The 26047-nt window shown below is 35.5% G+C and overlaps 1 protein-coding gene across 1 annotated transcript; it reads right to left on the bottom strand.

Moving 5' to 3' along the window:
• Positions 1-7855: 7855 nt before the first annotated feature.
• LOC149251599 (uncharacterized) lies at positions 7856-25810 on the bottom strand. The gene is made up of 2 exons (XM_089453934.1): positions 25664-25810; positions 7856-8200 (listed from the first exon to the last, which is right to left on the bottom strand). Exons 1-2 carry the CDS (start codon positions 25808-25810, stop codon positions 7856-7858), a joined length of 492 nt encoding a protein of 163 aa, XP_089310060.1.
• Positions 25811-26047: the final 237 nt, after the last annotated feature.

The following is a 26047-nucleotide window of genomic DNA, read 5'->3' as shown; positions in this document are numbered from 1 at the left end:
CATGGTCTTCAAAAATTTTTGTAATCCTTCTAAATCGAATGGATCTTTTGGTTGTTTTTTCTTGGGGTCTTATTTGAAAGACACCTTCTTAGATCTTCGTTCTTCTATCGCATTTTTCTTTTCGAGGGCCATAATATGTTTCTCGACTGCTATTTTTTCTTTCATATTTTCAACTAAGGTTGTTTTGTTAGCCCTATCAACAAAGATTGCTAAGTTTGATGGTAAAGCGGTGATGTAGGTCATTCACTTCGCACTTCTTCGCTAGGCTGAGAAGCAATAGGAATTTCGTTTAAGATTTTATTGAAATGTAAATTGAAATCTTTGATAGGTTCTCTTGACTCAGCCTTAAGGTTAGACAAGTCATTGATCAGTGTCGTTGTGGACCTGTCATCACTGAACTTGGTTAGGGATTATTCTTGGAAGATATCCCAACTAGTAATAGATCCAGATGGTAATGAGAAATACCATGATCTGGCTATTCCTTGCAAAGTATAAGGAAAAATTCGAACAACAACATCTTCGTTAACAACTCCATTGAGATTTATGGATAGAATAAAGTTATTTATATGTTCTTCCTCTAGCATTCCTGCCTCAAGATTAAACTTAGCCAGCCATTTTTCAGGATGGGTCGGTAGCTGACTTAAGGGTGTAGGCATTAAGACTGCCCCTGGGTTATTCCATGGAGATTGGGCCATCGTTGAACTACTAACAGAGGAAAGTGCAGAAGATGATCCCTGCAGTTGAGAGGATGAGGATGTTACGACTGCAGATGGTTGAGAAGGAGTTGCAGAAGTTCCAGTAGGCTGATGGACAATGATCTAAAGTGGAGTGGATGGTTGAGTTCGCGGTGAAGAGGTTGAGATGGATGATGATGATGAAAGAGTCTCACTATCAGACCCTTTAGGAGACTTTCTTGCTCTCTTCCTAGTAGGTAGAGGTAATTTGGTTGGTTGATCACCAAACTTTTCGCTCTTTAGCCTAGTAAGAGGATGAGCAGGGTTATATTTTGAAGTCACGCTGCCTTGAGATTTATCAGATTTTTGAGGAGATATAGAAAACCGCTGAAGTTTGTGAATCAAATATTCAATCTCAGGAGGTTCAATAGTAGATTGTTCTGAAATGTCAGGGTTTGTGGCAGCGGTTTTTGCTCCAGCGACTTCTGATTCTGGATTTAAAGATTCTAAATGCAATGGAGAAGTCAGGGGAGATGGTGAGGTAAATTTACTCTTAGAATGGTATTTAGATTTAGATTTGCTTGCTATTCGCAGTTCAAGCCCTCCTTCTAGCGCTAAATATGTTTAAGTCCAGAAAATCGGGTCTAAAACAAGGGGGATACCCACCCCGTCCAGACCTTGGTTAGCAGCTCCTTTTCCGTTTGGTATAGTGTGTCCGACTAGGAATATGGGACCAGTTTCCAAATTTATGTGTGTGTATGTGATGGACTGATATTTCTCTTTCTAACAGTTTCTAAATGGAATACTTCTACTCTAATTCTAATCTAATAATATAAAAATTGTATTCTAATAAGCAGAAATATCTAAGTCTACATTAACCTGGGGTGTAACCTTCCTTTTATGCGATCTAAAATGATTTCAAATAACAACTGGTAATAAAGATCATTCAATTGTTATGAGAAAAGAATTCAATAAAGATGAACCACTTCATATAAAAAGTTAGACGAAATAGTTGTGAGAAACATATCGCATAATAAGTTACTCATACATCAATCATAAATAAATAGCTATCACCGTACAAAAGTGCGAAATGATAACTTAGGCATTCATACATCAATATATAAATAACTAAACATGAAAATCACTTTAACACAAGGGCAGAAATAGTTAAGAGATAGAAGTACCATTTATAACTAGTCCTACTCATGAGCTTCAAGCGATAATGATTTATCTATTCTTGATCAAACATCCACTAAGAGTACAAAAGTGCAACATCAGTAGCAGATATCAAATGAAAATATCAATAAATCCTGTTCCAATCATTCATCAAAACCTCCTCAGAGGGTACATAAGTGCATGTTCTGGGGATAAGTTTTTGATAAATTTCGGGACCCTTCTCTAAATGCATGAGAAGGGTTTAAATACTATTAATTAAATCTAACAATAAATTATTACAAAAATGTAGGATGCGGTTAAAATGATCATCCTTATTTAAGGAAAATAAAAAAAAATTAAAACTAAAATTGAATCTAAAATTAAAACTACTTCTGTATTTGGTCCTTGAAATCGTATGCATGCAACATCTGTTTGAGAAGAGTCGGCTGGCCGACTTCCAATTTTAGCTGAGCTGAGAAAACAGAATCGACAAGAGCTGGCGCCATCTTTTTGGTCGAATTAATGGTACACTTAAGAGTCATCCACTGGCTATGTGGCTTTACCAAGTATGTCCAGTAATAATCCCAGTTCAACATGGTTAAACCTTAGATTACTTCTGCCTTTTCTTGGGCCTTCTGCTTCCAATTTGTCTCTATCGTTGCTTTCTTGCAATTTTCAGGGCTTGTAGGTGACTGAGCAATTAGAAGCTTTCTTGATCCGGGTTTCCTTCATGCGTTTTTCACCTTCTGCACTTTTTTCTTCTAATGGATATAAAGTTCAAATTTTGTGAAAATAATGATTCTGTAAGCTCTTGACCCTGAGTTTTAAACTGTCTGTTTCTGATATCAACGTTGTCCAGTATCCATTTGACCATATCCATGTATGGGAGAATTTTGGGTCTTGCTACTATCTAGTGTAAGAATGAGCAAGCTAGGTCTATGATGGATGCGTCAGAAGAACTATTTGAGCCCGCAGTAGTAGTAACTTCCATTACTCTGGGATTCTCCTTTTCAAGTAGATTATACATGCCTTCCCACGTAGCAATTCCTACATCTCTGTTGCAGGGTGTGTCTATATACAAGGGCACCATTTATTTTTCTTTAGAGCTCGGAGATTTGCTTTTCTTTCCCATTTTATCCTGCATATTGCTTTGTATCGTTCTTTGTTCTTCGTTCCTGCAATTCACAAGTGAAATGAAAATAATGACAAGGAAGGGTGATGGGAAAGTTTTAAATGCCGAAGATAGATAAAGTATACCACCTTACGTGAGATGATTTTTCGATAAGCACGAAACCATACTCCATTAATAACTGGCAACTAACTCATTTATTAGCATTAAAGCGCATAACCAGGTGTCAGTTTATGGAAAATACTTTTTTGAACCACATGCCCGAAAGATCTGCGATGAAATGATTTTGCGATTTGCTTCGCAATATCGCAGTTCGCAACATCGCAGAATCATAACATCGCCGAGTTGATTGCTCGTGACAGCACATTATCGCATTGTCACTGATATCGTGAAATCGCAATATCGCAATATCGCAGATCGCAGGAATGTGATATATGGCAATATTTGTTATTTTGTTTCCTGCGAAATGCGATTTGCGATCAGTGTCATCGCATATCGGCAAATTAAAGTGTTTCAATGTAAGTTGTGCCTGATGCATGCGATGCGATATTTTATTATCACGTATCGCGATCTCGCAATGTTGGAATTCGGCTTATAAGGAGGTATCTTGTTATCCTTTTTCGATGCGATATTTCCTAAGGAAAGATTTTTTCTTACCTTATCATAAAACTTAGATTTTTTAGATTTTGCAAGGGGGTTTCCTAAGCTGATGATGGTAAGCTTTATTCGAAAAGAAAATTTAAAAACTAATTGATTTTTAAATTTTTAGCTAAGGGTCCCCACTTATTTAGTATTAGGAATAACACTAAATAAGGAGGGGGGTTGACGCTGGCCACAACACCAAGCAACAACTAAAGTCTTTTCTCTTTGAGAAGATGACTTAGAAGAATGTAGAAATTACTCTAAATGCAAACTTATTCTATAATGCAAGAAAAATAAACTAATTTTTATCCTATCTTAATTAGGCAGATATAGATCTAACCCAACCAAAAACAAGATATTTAAATTATTGGTATTTTAAATATGTCTTGTTTATAATGAATATCAAGTGAATGAAGTAGTTCAATTAACTGATATTATGGATATCAAAACACATCCTATTGAGACCTCTTAACTGAAATAATAAACCAACAACACTCATGAAGTAGTTCACAAAAATGATATTGATTGTTAAATCAGTAAATCCAATGATTAAACAATAATATGCGAAGATAGTTCACAACACATTACCCTTCAATAAATCAATTTTATAATATATATTTCTAAGTAAATAGTTACTCAGAAATATGAAATTAATATATAAGAACAGAGATGCAAAATAACAACATTGACACAAATTACCCATATCGACAAAAGTGCACAAACATGAATAAAATGACACATTCTTGTTATCATAAAATGAAACTGATATTTGAAACAATAGTATTAAAAATACCAATTTGTTGCATCCATTTCTCTGTCCTTCATCTCCCGCAGCTCTTTACATTCCTTGAACTTCTGCCTTCAAAACTAAAGCCACAATAGTGCAAACTTTGCCCATCATGCATAATTCAATATACGAATGAAAAATCCTCAATAATCCTCAGATTTGAGATTTTCTCTTCTTTCTTCTACAACTCTAAATTCCAATTACAGAAGTGCTTTCAGAGGTCTAAAAATTGCAGAGAAGAGTAGCCCCTTATTACATCCTGCAATCTATTATTTATACTATTTACAAAGGAATTCGTGAGAGGAATGTTTGTTGAAAGTAAATCTGTCAAATCTAATTTTATTTGCTCAAAAATTCTGATCTTCAATTGTTGGAGCATTCTCATTGATTGACATCCTTTTCTCCATATTTCTCCCCGTGTTTTCTTACAGAAAGAAATCAAAATAAATTAAGATGCAATCAGTAAAATCACAATATCATTTCTGGCATTTAAAACAAATCTAATCAAATTTTATTTAAATAAATAATTGAAAATAAAATATAGGCTCTCTATTGATGCCTAGGATGGTTTGATTCACCAAGGATATTATTGGCGAATCGATCTGCAATTAGAAGAGGCTTTTGCAAATCAAAATGAAGAAAATAAAATTCAGAAAATTGAATTTGTTTTCAAAATTCGGAGCTTGATCGTCTGCCTGATTTTTGACCAAATAAATGACTAAATCTGTTTGTGAAATCTCCTCAGAAATTTTCTCCTTGATTTTATCTTTCGAAGAAGCCGTCGTGGGCCTCATTTGGCCAAGTATAACTCAATTTATGGGCCTCTAAAGTTGGTGGATCAAATCTGGCATAAATTTGGAAATTCTATTGCTTGGCTAAAAATCAAAATTTTAATTAAAATTTTAATTTTAAATTAGAATTCTAATTATCTAATAATTAATTCTAATTTAATAATTAATTATGAACTAAAATAATTAATTAATAAAATATAACTAACTAAAATATTAACTATCTATAAACTAATTAATATAAATATAAATAATATTCAAATTTATATTTAATTAAATTAATTAAATATTATATCTTAATTAATTTAATTAATATAATACATTAAATATTAAATATTGTAAACTATTAAAAAAAAAACTAACCTACAACTCTACTTTTAACTCATTCATATGAGTTTTAAAACTTAAAAACAAATGGGTGATGAAACTTTGGTTAGTGCCTTATGCCCCTTCGCATCGGCAAATAGGGGGTATGAATGTTTATAAAATTTGTTTTCATTTGAGAGACCCGATCTGATAACATGTGACATGCCTTTTTGCAATCGGCGTTGGGAGGTGTATCGGGGATTTAAGATATTTGTTTATTAAAAAGTCCCAATGCGATTGAAAAGTCCTTATGCGAACTTCCGATTCCGAAATAAATTTTATATATATATATTTTATCTATTAAATTTTAATTTAATTTATTTAATTATATTTTAAATCATAATTAATTTAATTAATTTAAGATTTAATATTAAAGATCAATTTTTATTTTGGTTTTATTTTATGACGTTTATTTTATAAACTACAACCACTTTAATAAAAATGAAAATTAAACTATAGCTATTTTTCTTTTCTGAATAAGACTAATTCTATTAAGAGGAGACATATGTTACAAACAGAGCTTTCAGAGAAGCAAAGCTAAAGAGCAAGGGAGCCAGAAATGATATGTTATCAACCTCGGTCCCAAAGAGTAACCACGACCTAAGCAAAAGATGATAGAGAGGATAGAAAGAACGAGCTGGACTAGGGAGTCTACCCAACATGGGCAGAATCTTCCAATCTACATTTTTTACCTTTCTTTTTACTGACTTTACCCCAACCATTTTGATCTGGCTGGGGCAGAACTACTTGCAGACTGTTCTATGCTAAAGGAGGAGACTCCTTGTCTGAATCAGAAGGCGAAGACTCATGATAACATTTTTGTGAGAACATAGGCACAGAAGGATCCTCAGTGCGGGATGAGGGCGTGTCCTTCGGTTGCTCCACCTTTTCCTCTTCCACTTCGATGTCCTCCTCATCAGAGCTAGAGGACTCTATGTCATCCATAGGGGGTATATCACAAGGTTTCCAACTCTTGGATTTGGATTTACGAGTGAAATTCTTCTTTTTGTCGAAGAACGATGCACATGTGTTCTGGAGATGCCCCGTCTGATGGCAATGGCGACACTTGAAGGCTGTGTTCTCATAGTCCAAAGTTTGCGTCCAATGGAAGTCCCCGACTTTGAGGATGATTTGATCTGGTAACCCTTTACTAATGTCTATTTCTGCACAAATTCTGCCAAAGGTATATATTCCTTTCTCCACCCTTGAGGTATCTGTAGCCAGGAAGCGGCCTAGGGTGTCCCCGCTTCCTTGAAAGACAGCAAAATGCCATAGATTCGCAAGGGGATTTGGAAGCCTGACCCAAATAGGAAGCTTGGAGATGACCGCAGTCGAGGGGTCAAAGTCTGGGAACTAGGGGGAGAGGAAGAGTCCAGCTGATCCCCAGAACCAGGGGCCTCCTGTTAAGGCTTTCTGGTAATCTTTGTTGAAGGCAAAGGCTACAGTAAAGAAGCCTTTCGAGCAGAGGAAGACTTTGCAGTTGTTGGTCCAATTGGAATGGATCCACTGGTATAGATCAGCAGTGCGGGGCCATAGGCCATTAAATCTGCAGATGAGGGTTGTTTCTGCAAATGTCTAGTATTGATCATCCAGAGATGGATGAGAGATTTCAATGGCAGGGGTTTCCTTCATTTTGTCCACCAAGAAATCTTTGGGAGCCTCGGCAGATTGCGCAGACTTCTTGGCAGGCTGTGCATGTACTGCATCTTTATAGGAAAAACCTTTTGAGGTAGAGGATTGCCCAACTGCACCTCCCCTTAGTCGAAGTGATAGGATCACTGTGGCATTTCTTTCAATATTATAAAAGGAAAGAGGCTGATTGTTATCAAGATGCTTACCTGCAAAGAGGAGCTGCAGAAGGGACGAAGGGATCCCTAGCCTCTGTTCGAGTATCTTTGAGAGATGGCGCACTGTGAAAGACGGCTGGACCCCAAGGAGAAGGGTTTTTCCTGTCAGAAGAATTATTTGAATCTGAAAATTCGCTTTCTGGAGATGAATAGGATCTCAGCTGCCTGAATGAAGAGTCGAGGTTGAAACAGTGAGATTGCAGTCGGATCATTTGATTGCTCCGTAGCCATGGCTTCCCACCGCAAAGATATTGGTGCCTTGTGTGTCCCCTGCTTTGCACAGGACGTTTCTGGCATCGCCCACCACCATCTCTGATTCAAACTCGCGAATGGATCTACTCTGGCATAATCCTTTGGCGTGATCGAGGGTTCTGATCCCGAATCTGAAAATTCGCTTTCTGGAGATGAATAGGATCTCGGCTGCCTGAATGAAGAGTCGAGGTTGAAACAGTGAGATTGCAGTCGGATCATTTGATTGCTCCGTAGCCATGGCTTCCCACCGCAAAGATATGGGTGCCTTGTGTGTCCCCTGCTTTGCACAGGACGTTTCTGGCATCGCCCACCACCATCTCTGATTCAAACTCGCGAATGGATCTACTCTGGCATAATCCTTTGGCGTGATCGAGGGTTCTGATCCCGAATCTCTTCAGATCCAGTTCCCCAGTCGGCAAGACATCCGCCGCGCCAGGGCCTGCCAAGCGCAGAACGCTGGTTGCAATGGAGCGAGCATGGACCAGGTATGTTTTGAAGGGCGGATCTGCAGGGGAGGGAGCTACCAGATACTCCAGAACCCATTGTAGCACGTTGCCGCTCTACTGCAATCTGTAAGAGGAAGAAAAAGAAGGCATTAGGGCTGTCAACCCTCCAAACCCTAGAGCCATTGCAGAGCTCTCAAAATCAAACTATAGCTATTTTAAAAATAAATGAAAAAATAAATTAGAACCACTTCGAAATTATGATTTTTCGAGATTAGTTATTTATTGGAGTAAATTACTAAAATCCAATTGCTTCTTGATTTCGTTGTATAAGTTAAAAAAACGTAAAAATGTTAGTAAGAACTAACTAGGGATTAATATTTAAAATAAATGCATTATTGAACTAATTTATTTACAAAATGCAATATTGTACATTTTATGCATTTTTAACCGAGGCTAAATAAATGATGAGACTTCAAAGGAGTACCATTTTCCAATCAGATGACTGAATGAGGCGAAACAAGTGTCAATGGGAAGCTTATAAAAAATCGATTTTAACAAAGCAATCAAAACAAGAATCCAAAGAAAATGAAAATTTAACAAAAGCGTAGCATAATCGACTAAATAAAAATTCTAAAAGGTGTTTAGCCAAAAAATTTATAAAAAAAGTCCCCATTATTTGAGTTCAGCAAATCAAAAATGGAGGGGTTGCGTTTTTACCACAACAGATATATATATAAACTGTGACACATCCTGCTCTAGCACATAGTAGACAATGTTGGATAATCACAATTTATTGTATATACATTAGTGTCACATAGTGTTGAAAAATTGTATGATGAATATGGGGCTTTATGTACATGTATGCTAAATATAGATAAGATACCCGCAAAAGGTGGCTAGAGAAGCCCAATTTTCCGAATTATGTATTGTTTTATATAATAAAAAAAACCGTTTTTTTCTTACTGGAAAAAGAGAGAGTAAGATAAAATTATCACATATTCAAAGAAAGACAAAGTTGTTTTATATAGTTTTACAAGTAGTTCATAAACATAAATTTAGAAAAATATAGAAATTTAAATGCAATTTATGGAGTCGGCTGGGCCGGGAATAAAGAGAAGTGTAAGGGTCTTGTTAGTATGGGATGGGCCTCAATATACCTACGCTGGTATAAGGATGAGTAGTCGGGTTATGGAGGGGGTGGATCCCCCTGTTATTTTTCTCCACCGCTATACATGCTTGGCAGTGCAGCTACTGAGTATACGAGCTATGGATAAGCGATGTAATTGGATATTTTATGGTGGATTTTCTAAGGCATTTATTTTCCAAAGACTTATTTATTTGTTAGGAATGGTCACAACGAAAACATATTTAAGTTAAACCATTTTCCTAATTATAGTTTATTCAAATAAAAAAGCAATGTGACCAATGATCATAAACATATTATATATAAGCATATACATTAAATATATGAGTTATATGATATAAGATCAGATAAAATATTATCGAAACATAACAACATTACATTTATATGTTGTTATAAACATTAATATGTTCTTATAAATGGAATGAAATATTATTTAGTTATTGGGTAGTTTATTTCTTAAAGCTTAAAAATGTTATTTAAAATATTATGAGCTTTTTACTTCAATTCCTAGATTAAATCAAATCATGTTGATGTTAGGTGAAGGTTTAGCATACCTAGTGGTTAGTAACGGACCAAATCAAAGATCCCATAATATATTACGTCAACACAAGTTAATTTAGAGATCAAACATTATTATACGTCTTCATGTGCCTATTCTTCCTTGGTTAACTCAAGCAACAAAATACAATAGAGTTGGACATATTAATTACTAATAGACAGGAGTAATTTATAAATTAATTGAAAATCAAATATATCACATAACAATAGAGAATAAGAAACCTACAATATACCTAATTACCTATCGATGGGCATTCAAGTAGACTATTGGGATCACTTGTAATATTAATGGATTCCATTAACTTCTCGTGTTCATGGTGAGGAAGGAAGTATCTTACCTTTGATGACTTCTTGCTTTACATTTTTTGTAGTTAGATGTTTTTATCAACAATTAAGCTTGTATAGTGACATAAAATTACCTGGTCTATAATATTCAAATACAAACGCTTTTCTCACCCATGTTTTTTTACTTAGTGTTAGATATTCTCCTTCCATTGCCATCGACACAATAAAAAAATCAACGCATTCAAAATTTCTTATAGTGACATTGAGGGTTTACTTTCCCTCTACATAACCTTCCAATGAATAGTTATTATTTAATTCATTACCTTTGGGGAAACCACTACATATATGTGCCCTACAAAAAATGGAATTCCAACATGTGAGTCCAATATATAAACAAGCCATACTATGGTCATTCTAATTAATAACAAATTGACAAAATATTCATCAAACATGGTTGTACAAGATCTAAGATGTGATTATAATATGTGATTATAATCTACTGAAATATTTGATTGGTTCTCCTTAGAATGTGACATTTCTATGGTTATACTAGTTATATAGCTATGTGTTATGTGGTATGCTTGTATTTCAATTAGCTTATAAATTATCTTGTTTCTTATTAATTAATATGTCTAACTTTGTTGCCCTTTGTTTTCCCAAATTAACCAACGAATCGTAGCAACATGAAAGCTCATTAATAAAAACAATGGTGTTTTCCAAAATCACGTCAATGACTCTTGGAAATACATGCTTGGGATGACTTAAATTTTATAGTCCTTCCTTCACATATAATTGTTTATTATTGCTCATTTTCTTCTATCTTTTGTTCACTTCTTAAGATGAAATGACGTTTTCCACATATAACCTTAGCCATCAATAGGATATCTCCACCTTCTTATATTTATTTAAGTACACTACATTTTTTATAAAAAGGGGCATCAACCTCTTGTCATCGCGTATATGTGACACATAATACAGTGTATCAAGGGCTTTGTGCATTTCTTCATTGCATTGATGAAATATGCAACTTATAGTACATATATCGTGGTATGTTAATTATGTGTCTTACTTTGATCAATATCTCTTATGTACACTTCTTATGGGGAATCACCTAATTGAGTCACTTATGGGCATCTCTTATGGTGCGTCGGGTATAAATTACTTACAATCATATAACAACAATTCCATCCATTTAATGTATCATTATTTGTGAACATTCATAAATATAATCAATGAACATAACATCCCAAGGGAAGTACATGAAGGCAAAGATTACGTTGACCTCTTAGGACAAAATGAGGCTATCCCCACTTCACTTTAGCCATAAAATATGTTTTCCATACTTAACATTAGCGGTAATATCCTGGTACAATTTGGCACAAGTGAAAATCTCCAAACCCTTCAGAGGGAATCCACCATAATAAGAAACCTTAGCCACCAACTATGATTTTCAAATTCCACAAAAAAAGTAGTATCAAATTCCACAAAGATAGGGATTTCAAATTCCACAAAACTAGGGTCTTAAAATTGCAAAAAACTAAGGTTTTTCAAATTCCACTTTAATATAATCCCCACCTTCTCATATTTATTCTTAAACTACATTTTGAAATAGAGAGGTATTAATCTATTATCAATATTAGTGATTGGTTAATTTAAGGTAGAAGTTCCTTACATATATTCTCATTTATATTATAGCCACTATGTACAATGGTCAATTTAGATTATGTGGGTTTCTTATGATGCTTCAATTATGTGTCTCATGTAAGATCATTAATTATGTGTCACTTATGGTGCATCGTTTTGTGCATCAATGCATATGTGTTCATCGTCATGGTTGATTTCTTCTCTACATCACATATAACTTGTTAGTTAAGGTCCATCACTTATATGTGACACCTAATATGGTGTATCATGGTTTTTATGCATTTCTTTAGCACATTAATGCTTAATTACATTAGTTGCGGTAAGTATGACATGTTGGATATGTGTCTCACTTTAAAGAGTATCACTTATCTACATTTTTTATGTTGCATCAGTTAATTATGTTACTTATGTGTGTTGTTGAAGCATCCCACTTATGGGAGCCTCTTATGGTGCATTGGGTATAAATTAGTCATTGTTGTAAAAAATATTTCATTCATATAAGGTTGCATTAGTTCATAACAATTGTAAGTATAATTATCAAATAATACATCCCAAGGAATGTGCATCAAGAGAACGCTTATGTTGACCTCTTAGGAAACATTTCCACAAAAGCTAGGGTTTCCAAATTCCACAAGTTCCTTACATATATTCTTTAATATATTGCAGCGAGTATGTAGAATGGTCAATTTAGAACATGTGTGTTTATATTGTGTGTCAATTATGTGTGTCTTGTAAGAACATTAATTACAGGTCACTTATGGTGCATCCCTTATGTGCATCTATGAATATGTGTTGATGGTCATGGTTCATTACTTATGTGCATCACTAGTAAGTGGTAGCTAATAATTTTTTTCATTCCTTCAGCGCATTGATGGCTAACTATGTCACATATGGTGGATATCCTACGACATGTTGACTATGAGTGTCAATATAAAAAGTATCACTTATGCACATTGATTATGGTTGAATAACTTATTTATTAAATGTATGTGTGTCACTTATGGGCATATCTTATGGTATGTTTCTTATAAATCAATAAAAATGGAATAAATAACCATTTCACTGATGTAATTCCATTCCATAAAATTCCAAATTACAAGGGTTTTCAAATTGAAAAAGAGTAGGGTTTTAATATTCCACTTCAATATACATTGATAGAAATATCCAACATTTGATGCAAGGTCAATATGGTGTGTTTACTTATGTTGTCTAATTGTGCACTCAAATTTGAACTCACAATGTTGGAGTTTCAACATTCCACAACACTAGGGTTTTCAATTTCCACAAAACTCGGGTTTTAAAATTGCAAAAAATCAGGTTTTCTAAATTGGAAAATGATTATTCCACCTTTATGCAAAATCTCCACACTTTCTTCAACCTTGATATCCAAAAATATCCCCATTCAAGGATGAAGTTAAAATTGCAACTAAAAAATGTTGATAGAAAGTCACACATATATACAAGGCTTTTCTCTTATTGCGTTAGTTGATTTTATATCTCTTGTGGAATCAAGTAATGGAAGTAAAGAAGAAGATAAGAAATAAAAACCAATTTTTGGAAGGTAGATAAACAAGAGAGGCTTGAAAAGAAATTATATGTTTTAGTTTTTACACCCTTGGAAAAGATTCACAATATGTCCCAAAATGGCTCTTAGAAGTGACTTGCAACTCACCATTAAATTCAAACCAAGACTCAAATGATAAAACCATCAATTTTATTGGATAATGAGCAGTGGGTTACAACTAGGGAGACCCCCATCCTAAGACTCTATACATAGAAAATTGATTTATGTGAGTATGTTTAAAGCTATGGTTTTGTTGAACAAGGATCAATATGAATTTTGTAGAGGGGGTTGGATTTTCCAAAATTATCACTTGAGTAATCATGGGTAGTGTACTGACATTGGATTTTGAAAATCATAAATTCCAAATCTTATTTAACTGATTTCTACTTCAAGGATTATCTTTTATACCATTGAAGAAAATGTGCAATATGTCCATAAATGGATTTCCGAAACAAGTTTTATATTTCCGTAAAAACCATACTAGGAATCAGATGGAAAAAGCATCAATTCGATTGGACTTCTAGCACTAGGTTACAACTACAGACATACCACTCTTAAGATATATAGGACAAAAATTGACTTAATTTAGGATATTCAGAGATAGGGTTTTGTTCAGTAAGATCAATGCAAGTTTTGCACAAGGAGTTTGTGTTTGTAGAATGCTCACTCTAGTAATTGTGGGTAGTGTGCTCACATGGACCACGACCAAACACAAATGTTAGAGCTTAAAAGACTTATTTTTGTTGTTGGGTTTTTTCTTTTATACCACTGAAATAAATTCATAATATGTCTATAAATTACTATTGGATGTGAGTTGCAACTTGCCATAAAATTCAAACTAGTTGTGGGATGGGAAAAATGTCAATTCCATCGAACTCTTGAATCCATAGATTGAAAATTAATTTATTTTAGGATCTTCAAAGATAGGATTTTGTTCAGAAAAGACCAATAGAAAATTTGCACAAGCCTTTGGATTATGAAAAAATCTTGTCAAGAGATTGTGGGTAGTATGCTCACATGGGCTTGTGTCGAACATGAATGTTTGAGCTAATGAAACTTTGTTTTGATACCTAGTTTGATTCCTATACTTCTAGATAAATTGAAAAATATGTCCAGAAATAGATCTTGGAAGCAAGTCACAACTCACCATAAAATTAAAAATGTGACTGGGATGTGAAAATTGTCATTTATGTTGGACTCCTTGTAGTAGCTTATAGATGGGGACTCTACCATAATAGGAATCCATATGTAAAAAATTTACTTATTAGAGGATATTTAGAGCTAGATTTTTTCTTAATAAATATCAATGGTCATGTAGGCAACATCTATTGTAGTATCAATAACTAGAATTAGCACATATGCATCTGTATTGGTGGGTGGAGTTATATCAAGATATATCAATTATGTACAACATATAATTAGATATATGAGTAAAACACATCATATATATATATCTATATATATATATATATATATATATATATATATATATAGAGAGAGAGAGAGAGAGAGAGAGAGAGAGAGAGAGAGAGAGAGAGAGAGAGAGAGAATGTAAGATGGTTAAGATAATAACCTATTCTATGGAACTCTACTACATGCTACCCTCCATCTTCCCATAGTGAGTTTTTCTATAGTCGGTACTTCTACGAGGCTCATCTGAGCTTCCATGTGGCATATGTTAGTAAAAATGTGTTGCAAAGTTGGATGATATAACCCCTCCCACAAAATTAACTATTGGTAGCTCCTAGAATGATGATTCTACCAAGCTACCAATGTACACTATTCTATGAATCAATGTCCCTATTTCTACTTGGGTTTTAATAATGATATCCATTATGGGGGCATGTGAGGTAGGGGGGTTAGTCCTTTCTCTAGGTTGATGAGGACCTAGTATTGGATAGCACCCAGAATTATGTTTATCTTATGTAGCCCCATAACCCACTCCCTTGAGTTTCCCCATGTCAAAGTAGTTGACATGGAGTCTTAGCATAATATCTTCCCATAACTTCCTTAATAAATATAGAGGTACCTCCCTATTATTGTAGGGACTTTTATCAAAAATCATGAATGACATATCCATCGAGTGGTCTCAAAATGGTTGTTGCATGCACTGGTCCATAGAAATGATTCTTTGTTGATTGGTAAAGGTTTGTTGTTTATTGGGTCAACAAACATACACAATTGATCTTGTTTAGTGATGTTTAGGTCTCTGATTTGGTGTTTATTTACATCAATTCTATATTGTTCATATGTTATAGCTCTATAATAAAAAATATTGGTAAATGGGATTTGGGCATTGGAAATAGATGACACAATTGAGTTTAATGAACTTGCAAGAAACAATCAAGATGGCTCTTTCGTGTTTTAGAGATCCTGTAATAGTGACTTCAAAGTAGCTAAGGATGTATCGATTTCATCAGATGGATTGCTTTGTTCTTGTTTGGGGTTTGGATGTCCTAAATTTTAGTTTGGTGATTGTGAGTTTGGTTTTGATTACGTTCCATAGTAACATTTTTACCTACAATTTAATATGGTGTCTGTGTTTAAGGTATTATTTAAGTATTCTTTTCAATTTAAAACCAAATTAAAAAAAAAAAAATTAAAAAAAATTAATAATTCATTAGAATGCTTATATGGAATCCACATATGGGGTATGATGTTAAATCGGTTCTTTATGTAGACTATAATAAAAAAATCTATGTAGAGACACCTAAAAATATGTTGCACAATTCCAAAATAGTAAAAAAAGGGCATGTGAGTGCATAAAAAATAGATTCCACCAAATAATTTTGCGCATTCTTGAGCCATGTCAAGCTGGTGGCCTGACTATAACCTCGAGCCTTGTAGAGCCTACATGCCTAGGAGCATGTGCATGTTCATGGGAACACACATGCATTCCTATGGGCATGTGTTATGACAAGCCTCAGTATTGCATCAAGAAAGCTACAACTCTTAGGACTACCAACTTTAATTTATCAAACCAGGGTTTCATACAAACTTGGAGGTGACAATGCTATATATACACCAGATGCATCATTCTACTCATGTCACTTATCAACTAGGTCGCTTGACCATTAGGGTTCCAGACTATTCCTCTATTGGACTAAAGGATGTCTAACTACTAATAGTGGCATGTAAAACTAGTTTGAGTGCACGAAAATTAAATTCTTGTCAATTCAGGAAATGAAAGTTGCTAACTTGTAAATAATATGATATGACATAAATCATCTAGCTATGAAATGAAACAAATCACTGGTAGGGAGGAAACTATGCTAACCTTGCACTTGACGATATAACTACTAGAGCTGCTCGAAAACATGAAGTTACTCTACCATTTCAAAATCAAAACATGTATGCATTTAATTATCTCCTTCACACTTGAAGAATAGATAAGATTCCTAATTTCTAAATTAATAAATATAAACGCTAATGCTATCTGATCTTGCAAGAGGGAAAGGAATGAAAATGTTTTTCTAGGTGGCACTTCTAGTCATGGAGTCCAAGACGAGGGGTTAACCTTCTCCTACACTATGTTAGGCCCCTATACTACTAGTGTAACCCCTTATTGTTATTAGTACAACCCACGTATTATATTGATGTACCCATGTAGTGCCCATATTGTTACTATTGTGCCCCATAGAAGCCTGTTATTGTTATTATTGTGCCCTTACATTATTATTGTTATGTCGGCTCTGATTATGTTATGACCCCTTGGACTCCTATATATAGAAAGGAGGTCTTTTCATTTGTATCATCCAAGAATTGTTCATTTATGTAGTGTAAAGGAGGTTGCCCCCTCGAAGAGGCTGAATTCTAAGGCGTTGATCTATCTTTTCTATCTTTTCTTGAGCTGGTTTCATAACATTTGGTATCAGAGCTTTGGATTGTAGGGTTTCGTTGCTCCAAACAGGTCATCATGGAATTTTCGCTATAAATTTTTTTCTGTGACGTTTCAGAAGTCGAAAAATAAACCCATTTGAGAAGAAATCACGCTGAACCTTGGGTCCAAATTTCAGAGATTTTCGCACGATATTTGCGGAGATATGATATGAGGAAGTTGGTCTTTTTGCAGACTCCTGAATTACATTCCAAACTGGTGACCTGGGAAAAATCGTCATAACTTTCTCTCTGGGGATCAGATTGAAATTTAGTAAGAAGGTACAGAAAGAGGATGGACTGTAGTTTCTTGTATGAATTTTTTGGATCCAAAGGTTGGAACAGTGACCCGTGGCACATTGTACAAGTTCGCTCTTCTGGAAAGGTCTATAATTAGGTCATCTTGAGAGATTGTGCATAACTCTTTTTTGGAGAATCCAATTTGGATTAGACTAGTGGAATTGGAAAGAGGACACAGAGGGCTACTATAAGTAGCAATTTTAGAACTTAAATATCTGAAAGTTTAGAGTTACAGTCGTTTCAAGATTGAGGTCCTAAAATCAAGAAAAAGAAAGATGAGGAAGTTTGATGGCAAGGATCCGGTAAATTGGATACTTCAGATGGAGCAATAGTTTGATCTACATGGTGTACCAGTGTTACAAAAGGTATGCATTGCATCTTCATATTTAGAACCGGATCAATTTTTATGGTATAAAGGGCTTTTTTCTCATAAACAAATTGTTACATTGTCAATTCTCACGGAGGAAATGATAGCACATTATGAGGATACAAAGAGCAACACCTTCTTTAGAGAAACACCAGAACAATTGGAAAGAGTAAAAGGGCTTTGTGACATATTGGAAAGTAAAATTATGGCAACAAGGAAGTCTACCCCTCACAACTATAAACATGGAAATGTTGTTTCTCCTAGCCTTCCACAACCTACAAGGGTTACACCACAACAATTGGAAGAAAAAAGAGAAAAAGGGCTTTGTTACAATTGCGATAGCAAATGAACAAAAGGTCATAAGTGTGCTGAGAAGAAATTATTTTACATAGAGTATGAAGAGGAGGAAGAAAAGGATCAAGAAACATCAAAAGAAGAGGATATATGCCAGGACTCAACCCCAGAGAAAGAAGAAATGAATCAGACCATATCTTGTAAAGCATTGGCAAGAATTACCACTCCTCAAGCTCTCAAGATAGAAGGACATATCAAGAAGAAAAAGGTCAAAGAAGTGAAAGATCACATCGAGAAAGAAGAAATGAATCCAACCATATCTTGTAATTCATTGGTCGAAATTACCACTCCTCAAACTATGAATATGGAAGGACATATCAAGAAGAAAAATGTTCAAGAAGCGAAAGATCACATCGAGCATCAAGAAATGAATCCGACCATATCTTGTAAAATATTGGAAGAAATTACCACTCCTCAAACTCCAGAGATATAAGGACATATCAAGAAGAAAAAGGTTCAAGCAGTGAAAGATCACATTGAGCATGAACAACAAGTTCTCCAAATTTTAAAGGATAACGCCACTTCGGTGCAAAATCAAACGAAACAACAGGTAGATCAACATCGTAGTGAAATCTTTTTTGATGTAGGTGATTGGGTTTTTTTATTGCTACATCTCAAGCAAGCTATTTATGAGAAGGAATTGTTGGCAATACTACATGCGACCTTACCGAATGGGAAGACTCTTCAAGGATGAGGATGTGGAAGCATTGTTTTGTGCTATTTCTATTATCCAACCAGATTGGATAAACGAATAAAGGGATGAATGGAAGAAGGACGAAGAAGTATGGCCACTTATTCAAAAGTTGCAAAAGATCCCAATTCAAACAATATTGCCAGAAATTGAAGAGGAAGGAAAAATCATATTGGAACCTAGAGCAGTCACAGAAACAAGAACCCGATAGCTACGAAATTAATCAATTTCATAGTATCTCATCAAGTGGAAAAACTTACCCGCTGAAGATTCCACATGGGAGGAAAATAATTTTATACAGAAGCATCAAGAACTACTCAAGCGTTGAGGACAATGCTTTTTGAAGGAGAGGGGCATGTTAGGCCCCTATACTACTAGTGTAACCCCTTATTGTTATTAGTACAACCCACTTATTATATTGATGTACCCATGTAGTGCCCATATTGTTACTATTGTGCCCCATAGAAGCCCACTATTGTTATTATTGTGCCCTTACATTATTATTGTTATGTCAGCTCTGATTATGTTATGACCCCTTGGACTCCTATATATAGAAAGGAGGTCTTTTCATTTGTATCATCCAAGAATTGTTCATTTATGTAATGTAAAGGAGGTTGCCCCCTCGAAGAGGCTGAATTCTAAGGCGTTGATCTATCTTTTCTATCTTTTCTTGAGCTGGTTTCATAACATACTACCATTTTTAGGCCAAGACCGGGTCAAAACAGGCAGCTACATGTTTTATACAGGAAACTTCTAAGGGATGCCATGAACTACTACAGGATGTGTTGTACTGCTACAAGAAGTTGGCTGAGATGTTTGAAGGAAAATAATAGTGAGATGAATTGTTGGAAAGGTTCATAACAATTTTGTAAGGTGTAGGGGATGTGATAATCATCCAAGTACAAGACCAACACTTCAATAAGGTTGGATCTTCCCAAGAAATTTTTCTCATGGTGGCTGGAAAACAGAGGTTTAGAGGATGGGATGGTATGCCTCAGCAGAACGTGGAAAATACATATGTGGAGTTGGTTGCAGGTGTCCGTTCTTGCATATCAACAATCCTTGTAATGAAATTTATTTCTCTTTTCATTTACAAATTATTTCATGTCAACATGGAAAATATGAGTTGAATTTAGATATTTTGACCTAACTATTGTTAGAGACTAGATCTATGGAATAGATTACCTTCTAATCTACAATAATCCTAAGAAGCAAACTAACATCTGCAAATATTTCCAAGGAATCATAAGCAGTTATCTATCAAAAAATGAAACTTAACCTAAGTAATGAATAAAGGACAAACTCTATTTGTGGGCTATGAGAATGGGATCCCCTAATCATGATCCCATATGGAAAATCAGATAGGGGTCACTGTCACATTCATTTTTGCTATATTTTCCTTCACTATACTGCAACACTAGTCTACTCTTTAAGATAATGAAAGCATCGACAAGAACCAACTTTGATCAACTTTCTAAGATACACAAAAAACAAAAATAAACTTCAAGATTAAATCAACATTATATGTTAATAATACATATATAAAGTGGAGGAACTTCTACTGCTAGGGTTGGGACCTAACCCAACAGCTTTAGCCCTCTAATTCAACTCAGTGTTGGATCAAAATGGAATTTCTCATTATTATAAGAATGTCAAATACATCATAACAATAACAATCAAATTTGCTTCAGCTTAATGGCCTATTGGCTACTATAAATCTTTGAATCCTAATGAGACCCTTAGCTTACTTATTTATACAAAACTGGAGCTACCAACAATTCCTTAAGAAATAGGGATACTAGGCTCCCTAACTCGAGAATAACTCTTCATTGAGTGGCACTAGCTTGGTTGTCAATAGACTCGGCTTGCTTGGCTTCAAGTGACACTAAGCTATTGAGATAGAGTGGGAGAATCTTCGAACGATCTGAGGAGTTAAGGACGGAGACCACTTCCTATAATCTCTCTTGCCTGTATACTTCAAGTCCTTGCACTCAAGTCAACTCCAAACTACTCCAATTTCATTTATTTAACACACATTAGGCCATAGCACATAGTAACTCACTTTTACTCTTCACATTAAGAAAAATATAATGAAATATGTAAATAAATGTGAGAAAAGTCAACTTAATAAGCTTGAGAGTGGCATTCTAACCCATATAGTTTACCTATTGATGAGCCTCATCATCACCCCGCTACTAAAACTTTTCCTCATCCTCTAAGAAAGCTAGTCATCTATATCCATATCCTCCATAGCCCTGGTGGCCTCCATGACATCCCAAGCTTTTGTGGAAGGTGTCTCTTCCTAAGGATAGAACCCTACATTTTTATTTGTCTCTTCCCACTTATTTCCTTCCTATTCTTCCTTCCTACCTTCTAGTAAACCCAACAATAATGGTGGACTGAGCTTAAGTCTAATCCAATTGATCTTCAGTCTTTACATGGCCTTTTTATAAAGGGTTGTTCTCTCTAATGCATTCCTGAATCTCTGAGGAGATTGATAATCCCTGATCTTCAGACTATGTGTAAGTTTATTCCATATCCTTTGGCATGCTTGTTGGATCTTAGTCCCCAATATTATTAGAGTGTTCTCGAAATGGGAGATGGAATGATCTTGGGTAGCCACATAGCTTGGTGCAAGTTGAGCATCATTGGAAATGATGTTGTCGTTACTGTATAGAACTTGAATTTATTTTCTCTACTAGAGGGGTTCCTTTTCCTCCTTTCCTACTATGCTCTTCACCTCCTATGTTTGGGCTTCCTCACGACTCATCTATCATGCAATTGAAATCAGCCACAAGTATCCCAACTTTGCATTGGGGTCCCGAATATTCAAGTCTGTTAAGGCAAGGTTGTTTAGATATAATTTAGATACCTTAGCATTGTCCTTAAGGGTACTCTTGTCACACCAATCAATGAATTTCCTGTAATCCTAGAATGGCATTGTCCCTTGTTGTTCCAATGTCTTAATTTGGAATTGCATCCATTGGTGTTGAAGGTAAAGTGCATATGATTTTGATGGAACTCTACATTGAAGTGCCTCCATGGAGAGGCTTGCCATGGTGGCCAATTGTGTCTCCTTTTATTGTAATTTCCTCCTTAGGCATGTGTTTTATTCTTGCAACTCTATTTTCATGGTGTATTCTCTATCTCTCAACTCACTCAACTCCTTGCCCATCCCTAGGAGTTTTTCTTCCATAAGGCCCACATCTTCTACTTCCTTTGATTTATAAATTTGCATCCATCGATGTGTCCTTCCTATTTGCTTTTCAAGTTCATAGAAGAGAGGGATTGCAAATTTCTGCGGGATCACTCTGCCACCTTCAATGAACTTGTAATAGGAGCTAAAGTTGGGCTATGGACTAGGCTCCTACAGCTCTGTAAAATATCCCTTTACTGTCTTTGGAGAAGTTGCCCCCTATTATGCTTGTGGTGTTGCTTCATTGCTTGCTTGTTGCCCATACTTTTCTTCATGTATCATTTTCAACCTTTCCTATAGCACTACCAGTGTTTCCTGTAGCACTATTTTGGAATCTTGTAGCATGCATTTTCCTTTCTGTTGGAGTGTTACAGGTGCCTTAAGCTGCTTGGCTGAGGTTGACCTTGTGACATGCTTCCTGACATAGTTAATGGGAGATTTTGGTGTTTATCTTGGTGATGTGACTTTCTCAACCTTCATTCCCATGGATTCTAGTTGCTCCTATTTACTTCGTGATTCTTCAATTACAATAGGGGTTTTTCTGAGGGTTTGTGGCTTCCCTTGCGAAATCCTAGTGCTCATTATTGTTTTAAAATAGAAAGGAGTTTATCTCTGCCTTTTCTTTGTGGATTTGATGGGTGCGCTCAAAGTAGCTAAGGCACCAACTACCTCTTTTTTAGTGGGTTCAGGAGATAAGCTTCCCTGATATGGGGATATCTCATCCTCTTCGAGTGCAGTGGTATTCTCAAGGTTGGTGTATTTCAGCTACTCTTCCTCTTCTTCTCTCTTTTCTTCTTCCTTTTCTTCTTCCTATGTTTTGTTTGCTTATGTCTCTTCTTCTTCTTCCTCTCCTTCTTCTTCTCCTTCTTCTTCTGCTTCTCCTTCTTCTCCTTCTTCTTCTTATCCTTCTTCTTCACTTGAATCTAGGTTCTCACCAAGTGCAAGGACTTGAATCTCCAGGAATACTTCTTTGTCCATATCTATGAATGTGGACCAGAGTATAGGGACTCTTTATGTACTCAATGCATGATCTACTATCAACTTGATGATACCAAGGTGTTCTAACTATTTTTTCTTTCCCTCTTTCACGTTTTGGCTCATGTCTATGAGTGATTATAGGAGAAAATAGCCCACACTTAATCTTTCAACTATGGGCAGCCTGGTTTGAAATCTCAACTCATGGAGAAATCTAAACTGGTAGCCATAGACTACACTCAATCTCCCTTCACAAAAAATATATTCAAGGATGTGATAGGCTACCTCATCCTAGCGATAGGGAAGGCTCTCCCTTCTGACCCAATTTTTGTCTTCAATTGGTCTCTCATCATTCGTGAAAAACAAAATCTTAGCAAAGGTTTTCTTGGCCTTGTCGTCCCTTCTCCAATTGACCCATATAGGAAGTGTTGTCACTCTGCTGATTAACTAAGGATTGATGGTAGTGGAAAATCCTCTTACAATAGTGGTAGCATTTATTCTTGCTTGATGGTTTAGTGCCATGGAAAACTCATAAGTTATATCATCATCATATCCCTTGAGAAACTCAAAGAAGCCTAACTAGTGATGCCTCCTGAAGATGTCTATGACAAGGGGATGAAGGTGAATTCTTGATGTATCAGTGGGGTCTCTTCTATTGAATCCCCTCCCATATTATTCTCTAGTTTCATCTAAGTGTAGGAGGTTTTGTAAGATAGCTTCAGTATGAATTTCAGGGTAGTTGAAAGCTAAACTTCTTGGTGGATGACTACAACTACCACAACTCCTTATAGGCACAATTTTTTTTTCTTTTATAGCCCCAAACCCTTTTTAATTGCTAAGCTGACTATAATTACTAAGATAGTTCAGAGTGTATTAGTTATGAAAACCATGAATAGAGGAGAGATAGGCTAATCACTCCTCAGTATAATTCCTGGGATTATGGAAATTGATGACCAAGTTGACCGCAGGTACACCCTTGTAGACTTCTTGTGGGATTTCACTATTTATTGTAGCTTTTTGTAGCCTTCTGTGATTCTTGTAGTTGTTTCCTGTAGGATGGGTAGAGAAGGGTTCAAATTTTTTTATGGATTTCCAAGCTAATCCCTATCTCCTTGATTTCAAAATGAATGAAAAAAAGCACAAAATTTTTGGGTTTTATGGTATTTATGGTTAGGGCTCAGAGCGTTGTGTTGGTTGGCAGTGGTGCAATATTTCCTAGTTTGAACCACTGGCCCATCGTTGGTCATCATTCACGTACTCCTCATAATCATCACCCACTCCCTCTTAACTAATTTTGACCACCTTTCTAACTGATTCTCACTGATGTGACATCCTTACCTGGCATCGTGACTGAAAGATCAATTTTTATCACAAGCTAAGGGTGGCCAAGTTAATTGACCACATCTAGCTTATGAAAAAGCCCTTTCTTTGACATTTACCAATTGTTTATTATATCATACTTAGGGAAGAGCTGAGTAAGTCACCATACCTGAGTCGACATTTTGTTGATTGGTGTATGCTGGGGTATTTTCATTATGTGTTGCTACTCAAGGAAGAGCTATGATGGAGTGGTGAAGGGTTGTGGAAATGGAGGGCATGTATCCCTTTTTTTAGTATAATTTTTTTTTACATGTTCCTGTGTTTTTTGAATGAGACGGAGCTATATGTGGTTTTTTTTATTATTATTTGAAGTAGGGGTGCATGCGTGATAGGTGAGAGGTTTGATTAATTGTAGGGTTCATAATCAACCTAGAATAGGCAAGTAGGATGTTTTTCTTTCCGAGTTCACCTTTCCTGTAGCATTTTGGGACACCACGTAGTTCTATCGGATCTTCTTGTGACACACCATAAATGCTAAAAAAACTGATTTTTGAGGCACGATAATGGATATGAGTGGTAGGGACATGGTTGGCATGGATGAAATGGAGTTGATGGAGGGGAAAATGGAATGAAACTCAGCATGTTGTCCCTGTAGCTATTCAATTTCTATTGTCTTAAAAAACATGCAAAATGAAAAAAATTATTAATGGACATGTTGGAGTTCCCTCTCATGGTATTTTTTTGTTTTTTTATTATTTTCTTCTTCTCTTTTTTTTAGGGACACACATTCTTCCTCAGGAGAGGTTTTGAATCTCCCTACCTGCCCAGGGCACTTCAAGGAGGGTTTTCACCTAGGGATCTTTTATTTTTATTTTTCTTCATATTTTTCACTCCTGGGCTACCTCGGGGAGGTTTTCAACTCAAGAGCTATCCTCAAATGACTCATGGAGGTTTCAATCCAGACCTCTTATTGTGTTTTTCTTTTTTCTCTTTTTTTTTTCAAAAATAAAAATAGTTTTAAGAAATTTTTTGACTTGGAAGCTAGGACACTTCCAATCACATTTACCTCCTCGATAATTGAGCTCATAAGTTTTTCCCTTAATAGAGTTGTTTTGTAAGCCTTCAACCTGTATCCCTTGACAAACAAGGGAGTGCCTTCCTAATTAATGGCCCTGATTTGAGCAACTCCATTATCAAGGAACTTCTCTATCAGGGATGGGCCTAACCACCTTCTCATCAATTAGCCTTTGAAGCCCTTGAATCTAGAGTCACATAGAAAAGCCTAATCCACTTCTTGAAATACCTTGTCCTTGATGTTATTTTCATTCCAAACCTTTCTTTGTATTTCAGTGTGTAAGATGACCTGCTTCCTAAATTCATCTAGGCTATTCAGCTGGAGAAGCCTCTCTTTTTGTGCCTTTGTAACATCCAAATCTGATTGTGATGCCATTATCAAGATGTTATACTCAAACTCAATGGATATAAAGGTTGTGTTTCCATATATCAAGTAATAAGGAGTGAAACCAATAGTTCTCTTCCAGGTTGTATTGTAGGCCCAAGTGGCTTCCATTAGTCTATCTAACTAATCCTTTCTATTGTTGTTCACAACTGAGTGTTGATGCCTTCTAATTCCCTGTTGGTGACCTGTACTTGTGAATTTTCCTGAGGATGATAGGTAGTAGATGTT

The sequence above is a fragment of the Pinus tabuliformis genome, chromosome 7 (assembly GCF_031772625.1).
Source record: "Pinus tabuliformis cultivar Carrire ecotype Pingquan chromosome 7, CPIR1, whole genome shotgun sequence".
Taxonomy (NCBI): domain Eukaryota; kingdom Viridiplantae; phylum Streptophyta; class Pinopsida; order Pinales; family Pinaceae; genus Pinus; species Pinus tabuliformis.
Note: the sequence above shows the minus strand (reverse complement) of the source record. Positions and strands in the feature narration are given on the sequence as shown.

Excerpts from the sequence above, each read along its gene's own strand:
- LOC149251599 (XM_089453934.1), bottom strand. The coding sequence starts at position 25,810 with ATGGCATCACAATCAGATTTGGATGTTACAAAGGCACAAAAAGAGAGG. Across the intron at positions 8,201-25,663 it reads AAAATAACATCAAGGACAAG|AGCGGCAACGTGCTACAATG; the intron begins GTATTTCAAGAA and ends AGATTGCAGTAG.